The sequence below is a fragment of the Thyridium curvatum genome, assembly GCF_004353045.1.
Source record: "Thyridium curvatum strain D216 chromosome Unknown NODE_7_length_750237_cov_83.650653, whole genome shotgun sequence".
NCBI classification, from domain to species: Eukaryota; Fungi; Ascomycota; class Sordariomycetes; order Thyridiales; family Thyridiaceae; genus Thyridium; species Thyridium curvatum.
Genome location: NW_022156762.1, coordinates 388437 through 408352, shown reverse-complemented (window position 1 = coordinate 408352; position 19916 = coordinate 388437). Strand labels below are relative to the sequence as shown.

General features: G+C 56.7%; 4 protein-coding genes across 4 annotated transcripts; 2 read left to right on the top strand and 2 right to left on the bottom strand.

Annotated features, from left to right (window-relative positions):
• Nucleotides 1–1978: 1978 nt before the first annotated feature.
• Nucleotides 1979–2944, bottom strand: E0L32_001847 (uncharacterized protein; the record flags this gene model as incomplete). Its single annotated transcript, XM_031135971.1, has 1 exon — nt 1979–2944. One exon carries the CDS (start codon nt 2942–2944, stop codon nt 1979–1981), a length of 966 nt encoding a protein of 321 aa, XP_030989983.1.
• A 2813-nt stretch (nt 2945–5757) lies between these two features.
• Nucleotides 5758–7311, top strand: E0L32_001846 (uncharacterized protein; the record flags this gene model as incomplete). Its single annotated transcript, XM_031135970.1, has 1 exon — nt 5758–7311. The coding sequence occupies one exon, from the start codon at nt 5758–5760 to the stop codon at nt 7309–7311; it is 1554 nt and encodes a 517-aa protein (XP_030989982.1).
• Nucleotides 7312–7592: 281 nt separating this feature from the next.
• E0L32_001845 (uncharacterized protein) lies at nt 7593–9315 on the bottom strand (the record flags this gene model as incomplete). Its single annotated transcript, XM_031135969.1, has 2 exons — nt 7593–9090; nt 9209–9315. 2 exons carry the CDS (start codon nt 9313–9315, stop codon nt 7593–7595), a joined length of 1605 nt encoding a protein of 534 aa, XP_030989981.1.
• A 1658-nt stretch (nt 9316–10973) lies between these two features.
• E0L32_001844 (uncharacterized protein) lies at nt 10974–14780 on the top strand (the record flags this gene model as incomplete). The annotated part of the gene is made up of 5 exons (XM_031135968.1): nt 10974–12667; nt 13142–13213; nt 13291–13904; nt 13972–14052; nt 14125–14780. The coding sequence occupies 5 exons, from the start codon at nt 10974–10976 to the stop codon at nt 14778–14780; spliced, it is 3117 nt and encodes a 1038-aa protein (XP_030989980.1).
• Between the last annotated feature and the right edge of the window lie 5136 nt (nt 14781–19916).

The following is a 19916-nucleotide window of genomic DNA, read 5'->3' as shown; positions in this document are numbered from 1 at the left end:
GAATCTTAGGTGGTGGTATAAGCCTTTAACTGAAGGTCAAAGTATTTGAGTTGATGGGCTGGTATTAACCATCAAGCCAATCGGGATTAGGTAGTTAGCTGGCCCATGTGGATTTTTTTTTTTTGAGAGAAGGAAAGATAAATGAGGTATTTCCTGAGTCTACAGGTACCTGCCGACTCGTGGCTGGTACTGTGTACAGTACCGAAGTCCCCAAGGAGCTTTGCAAGTGGACCCGGCAGCGTCCCACGCGCCTGAAACCACCAAGCGTACCTAGCTATTGCCCATGATTGGAGAGGACACAGACTTTAGCAAGCCGCCCGGCGCGAGCGCTAGCATCTTGTGCCTGGCTAGACATGCTGGGGATCGACGGCGCCATCTACGCGTCTGCCGAGTGTTCGCCTGCCCGCCCAGCTCTGACGCCGGAGTTGGACCCTGTGTGCGGAGCCACACCCTCGGGGAGGTGCACAACCTGTGTTCGGATGCATCGTGACCAATAGGGCATGCGTGGCCGTTTTGGACATGCGGCATTTGCAACTCTGGACCACCGGTGGCGTCAAGAAGATGTCTACACATGAAGACTTTTTGCAGACTCTTTGCAGACCCTTTGCAGACCCTTTGCAGACCTTGCGCAGAGTCTACAAGCCGCTCCACAACGTCTCTCATGACATCTCTAGCTTTTTAGTTGTTCTTTGCATTGCCGCTGTCGAGGCATCGCCGATTGGTGAAAGAGAAACGACTGGCGCCGACAAGCCTTTGTGTCAATCAACTGATGCATGTGCTCAGTGCAGCCCCTCGCCCACGGATGCGTACACGGAAGAATATTAATGAGGGCCGGGCCATCGGGGGCATCAATCGATTGATTTGATCAAGTGCTGGCTCGCCGCGCATCTCGGTCTAGATGAAAGAATGTAACATGCCCCTCGTAAACCCGTGGAAGGGGCTGTGTCCTGGTGGCAGTGTTGCCAACTTGCCAAGTTGCGTACGTCTCCCTTGCTTTGACGAAAGCAGTCTGAATTGTAGTGGACCGTACCCACATGGGCATTCCCAGCTTGATCTTTCTCTGGGACTCTTCTCACCCAGTTGGTACCCAGTCCCGAGCTGTGGTGTTGACCGAGAGGGCATGGTCCAGGGTGATCTCCGGGAGATGGTTGTGGGACGGGTTGGGGGCCAATCTGAAATACCTGGAACCACTTGTGTGTGGTTGAAGCCGAAATAGGTGGAAGAGACAGACATGAACATGACGTCGCCATACTGACGTTGGGGGCTTTTGCCCAATATCCGTCGGTGCGTTGTACCTAACTTGTAGGTGCACGCTAGACATACACACTCACGAGACGTTTTGTTGTTTTGAGCAGATCCATTCCCCAGCTACATTCCAGACCAGCCACCAGCAGCAGTGCCGTGTGCCTACCTAGTGCAGAGCCTCCAGACGGACGGCTGCACTGAGAGTTCGTGGTTATGGAATAGATGTCAGACAAGGAGAGACGTCTTATATTGGTGGACGTAAATTCATATGGAGTATCGTGATGAGTGATGAGTTATGAAGCCTATATGATCATGACGTAGCAAGAGATCACCGAGGGCGGGGAGCATATGTGGATAAATAAAAAGTCAACAATCAATTCTTCGGATTGCTTCCCCTATATGCCAGTGTATGTGCCATCGCCAGAGAAATAGCAAGCCGGTCCTGAAACCCCAAAGTTTGTACTATACATTGTATTCAAAGGAGTTTGTTCTTGACGCGATGCCCAACGCCAGCAGCGAGCGTGATCATCATGTCGTCTTGAATCGCAGAAGGTGTAACAGAAGCAATGAAAGCACAATATATTTCCCTATCAGATGTAGCCCAAGGAAGATCTACTGTTCCTTGCGAGAGCCTGCACATCGTCGGTGGCTGAGAAGAATGCGGATCGCCAAGTGGAGAACCGACTGTTGCAGATAAATAAAAAAAATCACACATAAAACGGCTGTCGTCAATTTATTGCTGGAAGGCGACATTGACATTGAGAGTGAGCGGTCCGGGGGCGATGTTGCCACCGATGCCGTCCTCAGCCTCCATGCCGGGAAGGTAGGCGTTTTGACCGCCGCCGCCCTGGTAGAGGGTGGAGCAGGTGCCCTTGGCGCAGACCTGGAGACCGTCCATGGCGGCGCCGGTGGCACCGGCAACAAGGGCCGAGGCATCGAAGCCGGACCAGCCACCATTGGACGTGTTGCCAAAGTCAAACTCGGTCCAGGGGCAGACGTACTGGCCGAAGGAGGTGGTGGCGGCGGCGTCACCCTTGGAGCAGCAGAAGCCGCCCTGGGTGTCGTCGTCAAAGGCGAGCCACTGCTCCCCGTTGGCGGGGATGGTGAAGGTGTGGACTTCGTTGTTCTTGAAGAAGCCGTTGATGCCACCGTCGGGGCCGACCTTGAGCCAGACGGCGCAGGTGTACTTGGAGGAGCCGCCCTTGATCCTGGCCGTGTACTTGTACTTATCGGCGATGGTGGACTCGATGAGCTTGATGTTGCAGCCGTACGAGCCGGCCACGCCGACATTGCCCTTATACTTGATCTGGTCGAGGGTCACGCGCTTGGCCTTGCTGCCGCCGCAGAAGGGCTCGTAGGTGTTGGCGCCGCTGCCGGTGGAGCCGCCCGAGGTGCTGGCAGCCGACGACGAGGCAGCGGGAGGCGAGCTCGCGGCAGCGGGGGTGGGCTTCACGAGGGGGGCGGCGGTCGTCGAGGGCTGGACGACGGGCTTGCCGGCCTTCTTGAAGGGAGAGCCGCCATCAGGTCCCTGGGTCCACGAGACAACCTTGCCGTTGATGGTGGCAGTGATGATGTCGCCGGCAGCCGGGTTGGGAGCAGGGTTGCGCTTCTCGTGGAAGTCGCGGTGCATGTGGGCGTGGCCCGAAGGGTGAGCTGCGACGCCAAGGGCGGATAGCAGCAGCAACGGTGCGAAATGCATCTTGGCTGCAAGGTTGGTTGGTTGGTTGATTGGCTGGGTCGTCAAATCGCGCTGGTGGTGATGTGTGGATGTGGTATCGAGTGTTTCTATGTATCGTCTTGTGGGCGTGCACGCGCAGAGGGTTGTCTTCTCTCCTGCTCTCGCTCTCTATGACGGGGGTGGAAACGACGAGTTTGTCAAATTCGCCAGAACTTGTCTGTTCGAGGTTCGTGCTTGTCTTGCTATGCGGTCTGGGGGTTTGAATTGCTGATGTCGTTGAACCTGCAAGGAGTGCGCAATGTCCCACCAAAACTTCAAAAAAATAAAGGAGTGTGAAGGAGTGTCTTGAAGGAATGTGTGGCTTTTGATGGCCGAAAGGAAAGTCGGGGAGGAAAAGTGAGCGTGGTGACACTCGTGAGATATTTGATGGTGGAGAGAAGAGAGAGAGAAGAGAGGGAGAGTGAAAGGGGAAAGCAGGGAGGACGAGGAAGGGGAGAAAAAGGAGCCGGCTGGGCCAAGCGCCAAGGGGGTGCTTTTCCACGCTTCAGTGAGTGTTGCTTGCGTGTACGGAGTAGGTATGTGGGTGGGTACCTAACTTGCTAAGTGGGAAGACCAAAAATGACTGTAGGGGGGGGTGGGAGTACGTGTCGAGGTGTGTGTGGGAAAGTGGACTGCGCAGTCTGCACGGCACTCAGTGCACACTGTGCACAGGTAGTTAGAGTGGCGCTACAAGAACAATCCATGGAAGCGTGTAGGTACCACCGTCCCAGCGCCATAACAGCCAACTCCCACAGCGCTAGCCATCTTTGGCCTGTACCTAGGTACCTAGGTAGGTAGGCTCCAGGGACTTGCATCCAGCTGTTACAAGTAGTGACATGCGTCACATTGTCAAGTCACTGCGCACTGGGCCCCCAACGAACAACGAGCAACGAGCAACGGCAGCAGCACGAAGGAGAATGTGCGGATAAAGTGCTGACAGGGATCTGTTCCGGCAGAGTCTGCTAGCTAGTCACACCGTGCGCGCACTTGTGGACAGGAGTCCGTTGAATGGCAAAATGAGAACCAAGCAATAGGTACTTGGCCAGCCGGGATGCGACACGCTGACGAGATGAATGAGGTCTGGGTAGCCGCTGGCTGCTTTGTCTGGCAAGCACTGGACTTCTACGTAATTGCATTCATGACAATGGCTGGGGTTATTGTGTGTGTGTGTGCTTTGTTCTATTGCGGTCACAAAGGCGACGTGACCAGATGACCGATCTTCTAACTAACTATGTACGGAGCACTCACTTTAGGACATGAGTGTGTGTGTGTGTTTGCGCTCGTGTGTGCCCTGATTTAGGTACGGAGTAGGTGCTTGACAAATGTGTGAAGAATGCATCCATACAAGTCCAAATCCCGGCCATTGTCAGACTTGTTCGCCATGGCTCACTGCCACCAGCGAGACTGGCTCCAATCGATGAACTAATTTAGGATCCATGGATACGTGGAGTGTTCAGGGGTTTCCACGCAGGGGCCAAGGGAGTCCATGTTCGCACATGGCCAATAGGATGGCTGTGCCTGGATTGTGCGAGCCACTCCCGGGAATCTAGCGCCATCGGACCTTCTACTTGTACGGGCATGGCACCTGGTTTACTTGTACCTACTCTACTCCGTAAAGTACTGTAGGCCTGGTGTACTGTGCCCAAACCCAGCAGAGAAAGTACCTTGCTCCATACAAGTACATTCATTCATTTGCGAGAGAGAGTGAGGAAAAAAAAAAGTGAATAAAATCCCTCCCCAGTCTCCTCTTGGATTTTGATGGCATCACCAGAATTCCAGCCGGTGGCAGCTGGCCTGTCTTTTGGCTGGCTGCCCCTAGCCTTCAATTTTCTACCACGTGTTTCCAAAAGAGACTGGCTGTGAAATCGAAGGAAACCGGGCTTTCCCCATGCTATCATCCCATGCCATGAGGTCAGAGGCTGTCGCTGGAAATACCTTTCGGTATGGATGGAGAGCCTACAGTACCTGAGGACTTGTCCACTTGCATGTGTGTGTGTGTTGTGCCCTGTGGTTTAATGATGCACCTCGCGGATCTTCATGCGATCGACGAGGTTTGGATCAATAAACAGCACTGCAAGCCGGCATTCGACCCACCATTGCCTGCACACAATACTTATCAACACAGCAGATCCGGCTCTTTCTAAAGCCCACACCAGCGAGCGGTCCGCGCCCTTGTTGCTTGGGAGGCTCCTGTTGGGTTTCTGGTGTTGTGAAGTCGAGGAAAAACATCTGCCGATCTTTATCCATCCATCAATCAATCTGCGTTGTGCAAACAAATCAAGGTTTCGGGTGTTCCTGGATTAGCCTACGGAGCACCCCGGTACAGCTGCAAGCGACCCGAGCCAGGCTTGCCATGTGTTCCGTCAAAGTTCTCCAGCTGCTGTGTGCCTCGGGACTCGGGAGCCAAAACTGTGGAGGCGCACGGACCAACAGATAGGTAGCCGTGCTAGACCTAGGTAAGGTACCTCCAGGAGCTCCCTGATAGCGAGTAAATGCTCCGTACCTCCCTTATTGACAGACTGAGGGTAGTTATCGTTCCCCTCATCGTTCCCCTCATCAAAGCTCCAGTCGTACCACACCAGCACCAGTGCTCGTACGACACCTTTCCCAAGTTCCGTCCCTCCGAGGCACTCATGCCGTCAGTCGGGACGAAGAGTTCAGTTCACTTCGGTTTAGCTTAGCTGGGTAGCATTTGACTTCAAGGGCAAAACCTTGCGCAACCGCCGCACTTCTGACCCCGTTTAGCTCGCCAGCTGATACCCAAGCAAGAAGAGGAACTCAACCCCCAAGACATCATGATAGCCCGCTCTGCGGCTACGGCCAGGGTCCAGCTTACCTTTCGACGCGCCTCAAGAGTGCCATCCGTCCATGGTTCTCTGATTTCGCAACGGCCCTGCGCCTCCCACGCCGCTCGTTTTGCCTCTTCCCATCAGAGGTCTCGGCCAGCGAAGCTGTCTCAGTGGAAGGCCAGTTCATCACCACCTCGAGCCCGGGAGGCTCGAGACGCCGGTCCTCGGGATACGGAATGGCTACCAACGTCCCTGCAAAAGGCCGGCAGGCTCTTGGAAGCAAAGGCTGGGAAGGGCTCCGTCGTCTTGCGATTTGAGCATGTCGATCAGCCAGTGCTGCTGTCCACTCTGTGGCTGCGCGACAGCTGTCAGTGCGATTCTTGCGCGAGCCCTTCGTCCGGACAGAAGCGCTTCGCCACGAGCCAGGTGCCTGTTTCCCCCGAGATAAACGACGTCTCCGTGAGAGACGACGGCAGCTTGGCCATTAGATGGGCGAGTGACTTCATGACTGGCGATGCGCACACCTCGACCTACTCGTGCGAGTTCTTGTTGCGTCACCTGCAGAGGCAAAGGCCGAAAACAAAAGACGCAAGGTACTTTTGGGACCGGCAGCGCTTTGCCGACCAGTTGCGGCCGATCTCCTTCTCCGACTGGATGAACAGCGACGAGCACTTCTGGCGCGGCCTGACCAATCTCTACCAGACCGGCCTGATCATTCTCGAGAACGTCCCCCATTCCGAGACGGCCGTCGTGGACATTGCGAGCCGCATCGGGCACTTGCAGAGTACCTTTTACGGGCTGACCTGGGATGTTGTCTCCAAACCGCAGGCCGAGAACGTCGCTTACACCAGCGAGTTTCTTGGCCTTCACCAGGATCTCATGTATTACAAAGACAGCCCCAAGATTCAGTTGCTGCATTGCCTGCAGAACGACTGCGATGGCGGCGAGTCTCTATTCAGTGACGGCGCCAAGGCCGCTCTCGAAATGGAGCTTCTCCATCCCAACCTTCACGCTCAGCTGATGTACTACAAGGTATATTACGCCTACGACCGCAACGGCCATCTTTATCACCGCTCGCGCCCCGTCATCCCCAGTCACTTCTTCCATACCCGCGAGCTGGCTTGGTCACCCCCCTTTCAGGCGCTCTTCGACCCTCCGTACCTCGATCCGGCTCAACACGACGACCGTGCCCTCTCGACCACATTCCACAAGTGGAGAAGGGCTGCCGGGGTATTTGACGCCATCATCAACGCTCCCGAGAATGTCTTCGAGCGCCGCTTCAAACCTGGAGACTGCGTTTTGTTTGACAATATGCGCATCATGCACGGTCGGCGTCAGTTCAACACTGCTTCCGGGCACCGATGGCTCAAGGGCGCCTACGTCAGCAAAGAGGAGTTTGTGAGTAGGACGATGCAGATCCCTGCAGAGTTTGACCCTCCCTTACCTGCGAGCTACAAGCTGCCGGAGAGCGACTGGGCGCAGGTGCGTGGTCTTTTAGGTTCGTCTACTGTGACGGATCAGAGGCGTAGCAGGAGCGATCAGCAAAAGACACGAGGTTGACACATACGTCCATGGCAACTCTAAAGTTGCCTCAAAGCCAAAGACGAGGGCTTCATTGCATGTCCTCGGGTTTGCCACGGCGACTGATCATTGAATTATCAGGTCGCCGAGCGTCTCAAAGAAAAAAGGTATGGGAACAACAGCCGGGCATTCCTCAATTCGAGGACAAGGAAAGAGAGGGAGGAGGGGAAAAGAGAGAGGGGACAAGAATTTTCTTGCCATGGATTTGTATTAGATAGATTGGTATATCTGTCTACTCTATTCATGTTCGTCAGTCTGCCTCAGTCCACGCGATCCTTGCTTCCCCATCGATCCGACTGCGCATGGCCGTTGGCAGAGCGGACAGCACGGGACGAATCATCGACTTGTTTGGCATTTATCCTCACGACGGACATATCTGTCCGCACTCTAAACTCCTCCCCTCTCCAGTTCACCGTCGCCCCCAGTAGCACCGCCCAAGTCCAGATCGGGAGCGCGAGAAGCTCGCGCCCTAGCCAAGCCAGTAGCCAGCACCCAAACGGCCTGTGCTGGCCACCGCGCGCAAAGGCCGGTGTGAAATCGTCGCGCTCGACGCTTCGGCAGGCGTGCAAGCGGATGTAGACGCACCGGTCTGCGAGCATCCACACAGACAAGGCGGCGAGCCACAAGGCGCCCATGGCCGCCCATGTCTGCGGCAGGCCTGTGTGGAGATGGACCCAAGGAATGGTGGTCATGGCGAAGGCCAGGTAGAGACAGCACAGCACTGATTCGACGCCAGGCTCCACGAGGGTGGCGGCGATGACTGTCCATTTCCTCACACGCAGCCATCGGACCCGGCGGGCAACATAGGCGGCGATAGACATGCCGGCCATGGGCTGGATGGCGACATCGCCGTAGACGAGCCCGTGATTGGCGAATCCAGGCAGCGATGAGCGCCACAGCAGATCTCCAATCAGGTGGTCCTCGCAGATGATAGACGAGAAGAAGTCGAGGCCGCGCCCTCGGCAGGCCTCGGCCGGGGACAGGATAGGGTTCTGCGCCGGATCGGTCAGACGCTCGAGGTGAGACTTGCGAAACATGTTGCTCTTGCCGACGACGCACGGGGCGACGCCGACTATGTTGATGGCGCTGTAAAACTTGGCGTGAGTGGTGGCCATGAACATCTCTTCGAGGCGTCCCCCCGCACCACGGCCGGGGCGAAGCCCGTCGCGCAGGCCGGAATCCGGGTCGGAATCGGGTGACAATGGCCGCCGGGTCTCGGGGATCGGTTGGTGGTCGGGCACGTCGACGTCGACGACGAGCGGAAGTTGGTGCACGAATTTGAAGGGGGTGTGGATCTGACCACGGGGACCGAAACCGCAGAGCTTGTCGACCATGCGGCCGGCGACTCCCCTGCCCACCCAGACATTACAGTCCACAATCCATACGAGGTCTCCCCTGGCCTCCCTATAGGCGCGGCTGATGTTTCTGATCTTGGGGTTGGGCCCCAGGTGGTCGAGAGCGCCGTGTGAGCCGCGGAGCCGGGGATCTTCCGTCTCGATCAGGAGGCGGCTGTCGAGCCCGGGAAAGTCGGCGATGACCCGTTTGATGGTAGGAATGGCCGGGTCGTCGGGCGAGGCAACGCACAGGCGGAGGCTCAGCTTTTGCCGGGGATAGACTTGGCGGAAAGTGGAGGCGAGACAATCGTAGAGACCGGGCTCGAGTCCCTTGACAGGCCGTATGATTGTAATGTGTGGCACCTGGGCGTCGTCTAAAGAGGGCGATATGGGCCGGGGCGGTGGAGAAGAGCATGTACGGAATCTGTTGCAGAGCGTCAACATGAGGCTATCTCGAAACGAGTCGCGCGGCGGGCAAGAAGGCGGCATAAGAAGGAAGAGATACGCGAGGGCCGTGCAATCTGGGCAGGCAGCAGACTCACAACGTAGATATCCCGACTAGCTGCACCCCAATCACGGTGCAAGCCCAGACTGCGCAGATGTAGGCGGCCCCGAGCACAATGGGTGGTGAGGCTTGTAGGTCGGACATGGCGGTCGGAGGAACGGTCGAAGACCCGGAAGGGGCAGAAGCGGGAGGGACCAAGACGGAAAATGATCTTTGGCGATGGGCTTCTCCATGGATCGCATGGATCAGGGGCAGCGCCGGGGCACACTCAAACCGCGGCGGGCAGATCTCGCCCGGAGCGCGGATGAGAATGGGTTGGGGCGGTGCGGTGTGGTCGCCGGCAAGATTGCATCCCCTTTGGCCCCCTTCGAGAGGTGGCAATAGAAGCTAGGGTTGTGCGAGGGCGAGATAATACTCACCGGCTCCCCGCTCCTGGGGGTCCTGGCAGCTCCAGTCTCTTTCTTCCTACCCCTTCCGATCTTCCCGGTCGTCGTGAAGTGCTGGTCGAAGTTAGACGTAGGTCTGGTCTGGTAGGGCAGTGAGTGTGCTGTTTGTTGCCGGGCCCGGCCCCCCGGTCCTCTGCAAATTTTGGAGTACCTTACCTTGGGGACGTGTATGGAGTACAGTAGAGAGAGGTACCTTAAGTTACCTACCTATGTACTTAAGGTATTACATGTACCGGACCTACCCACTCTCGACTCGGTTGATCCAATCCAACCTGGGAAGCTTTTCTTGGGCTGTTTATCTGGGCGGGCTGGGTTGGTGACCAAACCTCTTCAGCTAAGGTACCTAGATTACCTTGGTGCCCTAAATTACAAAAGACCAAGCCCTGAGATAGAGCTACCACGGTCCCTAATCAGATCCACTAACTTTTCATTCCACGTCCATGAGCCTTATTTTTACGCACTTACTTAGGTAGCTCCTTTGGGAGACAGGGGATGGATCAATGCAATGGACGTCGTGGGTCAAAACGAAGAAAGGGAAAAAAAAAATCTTCCTCCTCTTCTGCCCTCGGTCAACCGACCCGTCCGTCCACCCTCATCCCAGGACAGGCATTCTCTCACACAAACAATGTTGCTGCACCGAGCGATGCGACAGGCGCTCGGCACAGTCAAGTGTTGATGGGAAGCAATTGGCATCGCATCACCTCATTTCCTGCGGGCCAACGGAACTTTGCGCGACTACCGAGAGACTGGCCAAAGCCGATGTGCCACCCTTCAAGGCAGAGGCGAAGCTTTGACTGATATCTGAACACGGCCGGGCTTGCTGGACATCGCATTCTTACCTTTATCCATCCAGATGCGACACTTCACGGGGTACGTATACCAACCAAAGTGCAAAGTCTGGTTTCCGTCCGCGACGACTACATGGACACCGGACATCCACCCCCCCCCTTCACCTGGGCCTCTCTACCCCCCCCCGAGATACCCAAAAAAACAGCTGATCGAGCTGTGGCCGTGTATTCCTCAACGCAAGTGCAGAGAGTTGGAGGACCGTCGAAGCGGCGGGGCGCGGCTGTGCGGCTTTCGCAGTGATGATAAATTCCAAACATTGGTGCAGAGAGAGTCCTCAAACCACTCTCGATGACTGCCCTTTTATAATAGACTACAACGGTATCTGAGCGAAAGCATGAGCAACTGTACGCGCATGTCCACGGACGTCTTGGCCGGAAGCGTTCCCCTTTGTTATGCTCTCTCCAACATCCAAGGCGTATCTTGGCTATGTATCTGACAAGCTGCTCTACAGGCCAGACTTGCTCTCCGATGACCATGGCTGATCCGAGCAACTCAAAACTGCCCGACATGCCGTCCCTGCCGGAGCAGCAGCCAAACAGCCCCCACGGGCCCGTGGGGAAACCCCAGTCTCAACGACCCCAGACCCGGACCGCAACATCCTTGCAGAGGGCATATACTCAGCCGGCCCCGTTGAAGACTTTCCCTCTCCCGACCTTCTACCCGAGCAATCCCGTCTCGCTGGTGCACCTAGCTTGTGCCTGGTTGACGTATGCGCTCTTCCCGCCCCCTCGTGAGCCCGCAACCATACACCAAGGAGTTTGGTCGCCTGCCACTCGGTCCATCCACGTCACCAACCCCGAATCTATGCGAGCGCTCTGGGAGCAAGGCTTCTTCGGAAAAGGAAGCCTGAGTAGGAGTGAGCCCAACTGGCTCAAGCGGGAGCAAGTCAGGCAGGGCCTCGTCGATGCCAGTGTCAGCGAACTCCACACTCTGAGACGACGAGAGGAACGAGCACGTGCAAAGTGGGAACGGGGCAGGACGGAATTGGATGCTCTCGAGCAGCAGCTGCTGGTCGAGAATCCATTCCCAGTCGCCAATCCAGGTGCAAGATCTGCACAGCTACCGGCGCAATCCCCCTCTCCGGCCACTGTCCAGCCGCGACAGCAGACTGCATTCGCCGGGCACGGGTTCGCTGCACCAGTCAGTCCTCAGCGGCTTTTGGCGTTGCCCAACTCTGAATCCGACCTGGACAGGAGCATTCTCTGCATGCAAGAGGAAAACAACGCCGCTGCTCCATCCGGCCTGTCTATATCGAGGCTGGATCATCATGACGGCCAAGAGGCTCGATTGCCAGATTCCGTCTTCCCCATTCCATTAAAGGATATCAGCGATGGCATGGCCAGGCCGAACCAGCACCTCCTGGCTTCTCACGCCGATGCCACCGAACAGCCCTTTCCTCTTCACGTCCACACCAACGGCGACTCTGAACCAAAACGCCTCAGGCACCAGAAAAGTGTGCGCTTCTCGCCCAAGGTCGAATCTACCACGTTTCAGCTCTCAGACCCGCCCAGTCCGCACCGCTCCATCCCAAACGCCTCCAAGGGCAACGAGGTTGCCACAGTCGTCGATGTCCCAGCACCCGGCAATGGTAACCCGTTATGCAGCGCGCCGACTGCTCGACCCGCTCTCGAGACGAACTGGAAGGCCTCTCACGGCCAGCTAGCCAAGGGCCTGGACCCCTATCCAATCGAGGACAAGGAGCATTTGCAGCTTTCACCGGAAGAAGCATTCTATCTGGTCTTTGCCATAGGAGCGTTGTCGGTTGTTGATCCGCGGACCCAAGCCCCCTTATCGGCTGGCAAACTCCTCGAGCTCTTCCGAGATCAGTCGCACTCGTCCGCTTCATCTCATATATCTCCCGATGACCCTTTTCTCGTCCATTACGTAGTCTATCACCACTTCCGGTCCTTGGGCTGGGTCCCGCGCCACGGCATCAAGTTTGGTGTGGACTGGATGCTCTACGACAGGGGCCCAGTCTTCAATCACGCCGAGTTCGGTCTGTTAATCATCCCGTCGTACTCGAACCCGTATTGGACAGCACAGGGCACCGAGGCCTTGAGGCCCTCTTGGCGCTGGTTCCACGGTGTCAATCGCGTCTTGACTACTGTCTTCAAAAGCCTAGTTCTTGTCTATGTAGATATACCACCGCCATCCACCGCTGTAGACTCGACTGGCCAGGACATCCCTCACTTGCTTGGCAGGTACCAAGTTCGAGAAGTGATGATCAAAAGATGGTCGAGTAACAGAAACAGAGCCTAGATGCACCGAGGATGCGTCACGCTACAGGACGGTCAGGTGACGGGGACTGACTTGGGCTGATTCCTCTGAGTCTATCGCACATATACATAGATGATAGCTGGTGATTACACCGCCCAGGCTAGAGAGATTCTACTGAGAAACCCGTGTAAAATGTAAACTTCACGGCCATGTTCGCCAATCTGGCCCGGCTTGCTGGCTGTCAAGCGGGGAAACAGTTGACTGCGATGTGAGTCGGGAATCAGTTCAGATTCAGTCTCTATTCACTCACTTGAGTATTGCTGTCTCTTCACTCTCGCATCCGTCACTCAGCGAGCAATCATGCTCCTCTCATGAATATTTCTCTTCTCCAGACTACTTCCACCCCTCAAGACACCCGCTGCCATTCACTACATCCTCTGATGGCTATTGCCTCGCAGCCCTCATTCTCCCCAGTTTCAGTGGAAAGCATCTCTTGAAACTCTCACAACACCCACCGCAAGGTTGTTGGTGTAAGTGGTTACGGAGTACTTCACATTTACAGAGGCTCCGGTCTGAACTGACAACATACATGGGCTTTGGAGAACAGGATGGCTGGTGGGCAACAGGCTGATCAGGGTACACTGCCCGACCCTCAAACCCTTGCCCTACCTCGCTTTACTCTAGTCGCGGGTGCTATCCCAACAGAGGTTGCACGGTGCCTCTCGACTCGAACACTATGGGGTGACAGCGAGGACAGCGAGACGACTGTTGTGGTCAAGAACCTGGTAGTGCTTTTCCAGCTCGTAAACCACTACCAAGATTGCTGGCCGCAGTCTGACGACGACACAGGCACGGGCGCCCGGTTCTTATGGGGAGAAATTTATCGGAGCTGGACCGGCAACAACCACACCGGGGGTACAAACATCGCTGAGCTCGCTGTTGGAATCTTTACACATGCTCGCTATGTGTATCTGCTCGAGGTTGAGAGCCATGTCGATCACATCATGGAGCCAACCTGTCCACTATTTGCCCTACTCTTGAAGCTGGTACAAGAAGCCATGAGCTTCGGCAAGACTGGCAAGCCTGCTCATAGTCTTCTGCCCCAGGGCAGCCTCTCAGCTCGCCGAGTCCATCGCGCTATTACCTTCAACAGGCTCGTTCAGCGGGATCGAGACAGCCTTTTTGCACACATGTGGCCAGCAGTGTCCAAGAAGAGCCGCAGTAAGTTTGTTGCTTGTCTTTCCCTTCCCGCCGGGGTGTTCTCCATCTCACGAATTGGCATGACTAGTTCCGGAGCCTTCTTTCGCCGAGACTCTTCTCCCGCACCTTTTATCCATCGTTGATACGGCCTCGCTCATCAAGCGAGATGGTGAGTGATCAACTTCTTTTCCCTACAGCACCTACGCGTCAAGAAGAGTGATGTTTGACACCAGTTGCACAGGCCCGCCTTTCATGCGTGAGGAAGAGAGGCACGACTACCACGCTGTCCTGCGCTTTGTCAAGTGGATCGATCGAGCTAGTGCTTCTATCAAAGGCACCGGCCGTGGAGAGGACCAAGACCAGCTACTTGAGCATGACTGTAGAGAGTCCGGAGGCGGGGTAGATGTCGATGCTGCCCAGGGGATCAATGGGGAGGGCGCAATGGAACAGGCTGCCCAGGGTAGAGACCGGGAACTGTATCTGACCCTCCAACTTGAGACGGCTCGCCCGCATGAGACCACCGATGTCCCTCATGCCTGTTGTTTCCTGTTCTTTACCGCTCGTGGCAGGCTGGGGGTGAACATCGACGTTGTTGCATCACCTGGGTGGGTCGCTAAGGATCTGATTCAGGAGGTCGGGCGACGAACGCCACATTCCACGGCAGAGGGCCGCAATGATGTCGACTTGGCCCCGTTTCTGAGAGCCAGAGATGACGAGGGCGACCAGATTAAAGCATGCCGCATCCGGGTCTCTTCGATTTCTCTGGGCTCGCAAGATCCCGGCCCACTCAGGACCGATGTCGTTGTCTCGGGTAGATTAGAGGTCGGCGACGAACTCCTTGTCGGCGTAGAAAATGGATGGAACCTGGACGGCCCGTTCGCATCCTCGGCTGCGTAATCGAGTCAGTCCCTTCCGACAGGGCTGGACCCCGACACGATGTTATGCACTAGACGATGGCATCCCCCCAAGGACGAGGCTAGGCCATCAGGAGAGGGGAGGAATGGGCTGACCTCATGTACAATCGAATGGCTGCAGGCGCAATTCATGTTTCCGGCATTTGTTCTGCGCTTGGCCCTTACGAGCTCGACATGCCATATAATAACACGGATAAGACGGGATCGCTTGTTCATTCCCACATCTCGAGGCCATCAAAGGGCCAAGGCTATCATGAAGATTACAATCAAGACTGCCCGACTGTTGGAAGGGAATCGAAGATACCATCTCAATTTGCTATGAATGCGTGTGACTTGCTAGAGGCAAGATCTCACCGCTGCGTTGCACATGATCTGTTCTCTGTTAGGATCTCAAATCTATCGTGCGTAAGTCATCGTCATCAAAGCTGTCTTTCCCATACAAGCCCAGGGGGTATAAAACGCCTCAGAACGCCAAGCCTTCCCATCGTATCTGGATGGAGTCGCGAGAGCAAAGCCCTTTCGGAGTAGAATTTACCATTTCCTGGCCTCCACACCCTCGGGCGGGTGTGTCTCCACTGTGCGGCTTTTGACGTCATTCCAGTCGGTGCTGAGAGCGGTGCCATTGCTCTCTGTGAAACTCTTCATCATGGCGCGTTGCTGCTCAGGCGTGCTGTTGGCATACAACTGCTTGAAGAACTGGTTGACATCCTTGCCATCGTCGTCGTCCTCGGCAGCTGCGATATTGTCCCAGTCCTTTGGGCCTGATCTGGAGCTGGTAGGATAGACTGGGGCGAGAGTCCGCTTCTTGTCCGCCGGCGCGTCGTTTGATTTGGCCGCCGCCGTCTCATGAATCGTCCCTGTGGGCTTCTCGGGTTCGCTGGAGCATGCGGTTGAGTCTAGCTGCTCCTTGCTGATCGAGCTCTGCTCCGAACCGGACGGACCCTGAGCCCCAGCCTTCTTCTCGTCTTGACGACCCCAGGTGGGCCACTTGGCGGGCTCTGCCTTCACCAGCGTGAGCTCGATTTTCTTGGGCGTAACAGAATACTTGCAGGCAGAAGGGTTGATGGAGCCTTCGAGCTGGAGGGCCGTGGGGGGTAGGGTGAATTCACCGACGAGGATGTTGGCGAGAGTGACCTGGATGACACAAACAAATTAGAGAATTGGTTGTAAAAAGTGCGATCCAGCTTCATCAACGATACGCACCCTGCGATCTTGGAAGTGAACAGTGAGCTTCTCCTTGTCTACGCCGGCGATAAAGATGGTCAAGTTGATAGCTGCGAGGGTCTGGTAGAAATCCACCTTGAGAGCCGTGTCAGGCCGCTTGACTGGTCGGGGGCGTGGATTGCCTGTAGGAGTATCCCTGGCGCCGGCCTGAGGAACACCGTGCCCGGCGTGGCCTCCCTCGTCTGCGCCCTCGGAAGCCACAGGCTCCTTGGGCACTCGCAATACGGTGAGCTTGCGGCGCTCGTCGCCAGCTGGAAGGCTCTCCAGGGCGGCAAGGGCTTGGCTCCGCCAAACATAGGCTCTTGTCCATTCGGCAACTGTCGTCTTGCCCTGGCCCAGCGCGGCCGCCCCTCCCTCCGTCTTGGGCATCTGCGATGTATCCTTGATCGACTCGAGAGTGGCCAGGTAGTAACCATTGTCGTCGACGTTGTTTGCGACGGTGTCCGCCTCCTTCCGGAGGTTCTTACCCTCAGCCAACTGCATCGACCAGAGGCAGCAGGCGTCCGAGTCGGCGAAGCGACCCATCTTGTGCAGGATTACGGCTCGGCGGTACTGTGCCAGTATCATTTGGTCTCGGCTGGCGGGTTGCTGTCGCTCCGAAGCGATCAGGTATGCTCGCTCGGCATCGGCGAGGGCTTGGTCGAGCTTGGAAGACTGCTGGTAGGCTTGGGCACGGGCGAGAAGCCAGGCCGGCGATTTGGCGCCCTTGAGGGCATCTGTAAGCAGCTTCACTCCCTCTTCCCACTTCTTCTGCTGTACGGCCCCGACGCCCTTGTGGCCCAGGGTAAAGTGCGACATGGCGATGGAGGTGAAGTGCGCGTGGGCTGTGGGAGACGGGTGGTGGAAGTGGTGGAAGGGAAGGGAAGGGAATGTCGTGGCAGCGTGGCAGGGACAGTCCAAATCCTCGGGTGACTGCCTTCCTCTGTTGCCGGTCAGAGCGCAGGTGAGGAAAAGGCAAGGTTTGCCCTGTTCGTGTCGATGTCGGCAGCTTCAAGCCGGGGTTGTCAACGTACAAGTTGGTAGAGTGAAACAAGGAAGTTGAAAAAAGATTGGGTGTAGTTGGTGGGTTGGGTGCAGGATGCGTCCACAGGTATGGCTGAATGTGGAGACGGGTCGGACTGTGGGGGAAATGGATCCTTCAACTCCTACGGTGTGTGCTCTAGGCAGCTAGCTCACCAAGCAGCCAGCCAGAGATGTGTTATCACCTAGGTTCCCCAGTGCTGTCTTGCTTGGACCTTCGTCCATCAGGTTAATTAATGTGTCTACCTTGCTTTCCGTACATCTTTTGCGTGCGTACGGACGGGCTTCCTCAGAAATAGCCAGGATCACCGTCACTCACGCCATGTTTGCGATGATACAGAGTCAGGGGTAAACAGATGTCACGTCTCGCACCGGAGGGTTGATGGAAAGATCGAGATTATTAAATTAGCTATTAGATTGGCCCCCTCGCACCTCAAGGCTCCGCCGGCCCGCCCTTGTCAATCAGTTCCCGCACCGCAACATCATCGCGATTGGCCACGGTCCAGATCTCTCTGCGATGGCAAGCACTCGCCGTGTCTCTCCTGACCATGTATGGTATGGAGATGCACTCACCATTCAGCCTTTTCGTCGGGGTATTTGCGCGAGAATTGGCCCAGCGCCTTCATCGGAAAGATGAATTTGTAGTTGGGGTACGAGATCATACAGCTCTTGTTGAAAACGCCCTCGATCGCTTCCTGGAGCCATTCACCATTGGGCTGCTGTCGCTGCATCAAGAGAGAGATGCCCTTACGCAACAGCCCAACGTCGGGATAGCCCGCATTCATGAGGCCAATGAGCGCCCACGCAGTCATGACAACTTGGGAGCCCGACTCGTGCTCAGTGTAGACCATGTCGGCACAGGACTGCCACCTGTGTTAGTTCCACAGTCTTCCAAAGGGGTGGACCACGCTCCCAAGACCGATTACTCACCTTGTAGCTCTCTGACCACCCACCGTCGCCCCGCTGCTTCGAGATCAGGAAATCGCAGGCCCTCCTCGAGTGCTCACTGGTTTCGTACGTCTCCCCGATGCTCGCCAGGCTCTCTAGGGCAAACATGGTAGCGTAGGTGAAGCAGATACCCCAGTTGCCGTACCAGCTGCCGTCCGGCCGCTGCACTGACTTGATCCAGCTGACCGCACGCTCGATGAAGCGCTTGATCTCCTGCGTCCGGTAGTCAGGCCAGTGCTTCTGAAACAGGGACAGCGCCGTCACTACGGCCGTGGTGCATTCGGGGTAGTTGTATTCAACCATGATGCCGCCAAACACTTCGGCGGCGTTGAGCATTTCGAGCCACTCGCCGCCTCGCGGTGGCTCGTACGATGCACATCCTCCCGAGGCGCTCTGGTACGTGAGGAGGGTGTCAACGGCGTCGAATATGCGCTGGTCTTCCAGCAGAGTCGGGTAGCCTGGCGTCTTTTGCAGCAGGATCACCGACTTGAGGGCTTCTGATATGCAGTCACTGACCGCATAGCCCTGGTCCTTGTTACTAAACGTCCACGCGCCCTTGCTCTGCTGCCTGTAGCCCTCGACCTGGTACGGGCAGTTGTCGCGGACCTGCTGGCTGTCCAGAAACTCGAGGGCCTTGAGCAACATAGGCCTGAACCGATCCTCAGTCTGCAGCCCCGCATCCATGACAGCCTGGATGGCGAACGCCGTGTCCCAGCACTGGACGCCATTGGTCCCGTTGACCAGCATGCCTTCGTCCTTGACCCAGAGAAACTCCTGCAGCCTCTCGCGGTGTCTGCGGACCGAGTACGAGTCGGGCCCGTCGCGAATGTAGCAGCACATCATGTTGAGTGGGTTGTTGACCGGTGCGAGATCGGCATAGTCTGTGTTTAGGTCCTCGTAGTCGATCAGCTGGCTGACCCTGGCCTCACCAGCAGCGGCGATGCTTCCGGTCCGCAGGAACGGACCCCAGACGTTGACAAGCACCCAGTTTGCCGTGTTCAGCAGCCAGGACTTCGGGTGATAGTTGTCAATGGCGGCGATCGTATTTCGATTCGCAGCCCAGTCAATCTGGTCGTACGGCTCCACGTAGAGCTCCTTCCGCAGCTCCAGAGTCAGCTCCGTCTCCTCGCACACCCACCTCTTGGACCAGATGTACGACATGGGCACAAAGACCTGTCGCATGTGAATCCACCATCGCCAAGGAGCAAAGGGCACCCAGTCGGGCAGCAGCCAGAACTCGGGAGGCACGGGGTTCACAATGTCCCAATCGGCCAGCCCCAGAGCGGACAGCCAGAACTTGGCCCAGTGAGGCCCATGGGTCGAGCCTCCGAGCTTGTGCAGTCTTGCACGAGCCTTGGTCATGCGAGGGTCGTCGGCTTCGACGCCAAGGATACGCAGAACGACGTACGTCAGGCATGTGCCAAAGACGGTGCTCTCGCCCTCAATATGCAGCCCCCAACCGTGCTGTGCCGGGTGCTGGAGAGAAAACAGGTAATTCCGAAGCTCAACGGCGTGCGGCACGGGGATCGGCGTTTTGGTCATGTGCCACGCAAAAACAACCCCGGGCAGCAGGAACATGGGGCCTCCGTACTCGCAACCCCAGTTCCCCGGCGGAAGCTGCAGGTGTTTGAAAAACTCAAGTCCATTGCGAAGAGACTGCAGAGGGCTGTCGGCCTTGGGAAGATCCGGCAGACCCTGTATTTGCAAAGAGGCACCGCGTTAGTCTTGCATGCTGCTTGACCGGCAGGTCGAGGGATAGTCATTCACCGTAGGCAGGCCCAGGTACCATTTGTCTGCGTAGCTCTGGGGCCAGTCTTTGATCTTGTCGTCGTCTTCGAGGTAGTGCCAGGTGTGGCGTCCTTCCTCGTCGAGCATTCGCCAGCGGGAGTGGTCCGTTGTACTGGGCAGCCTGAGTCGCTTCGCGTGG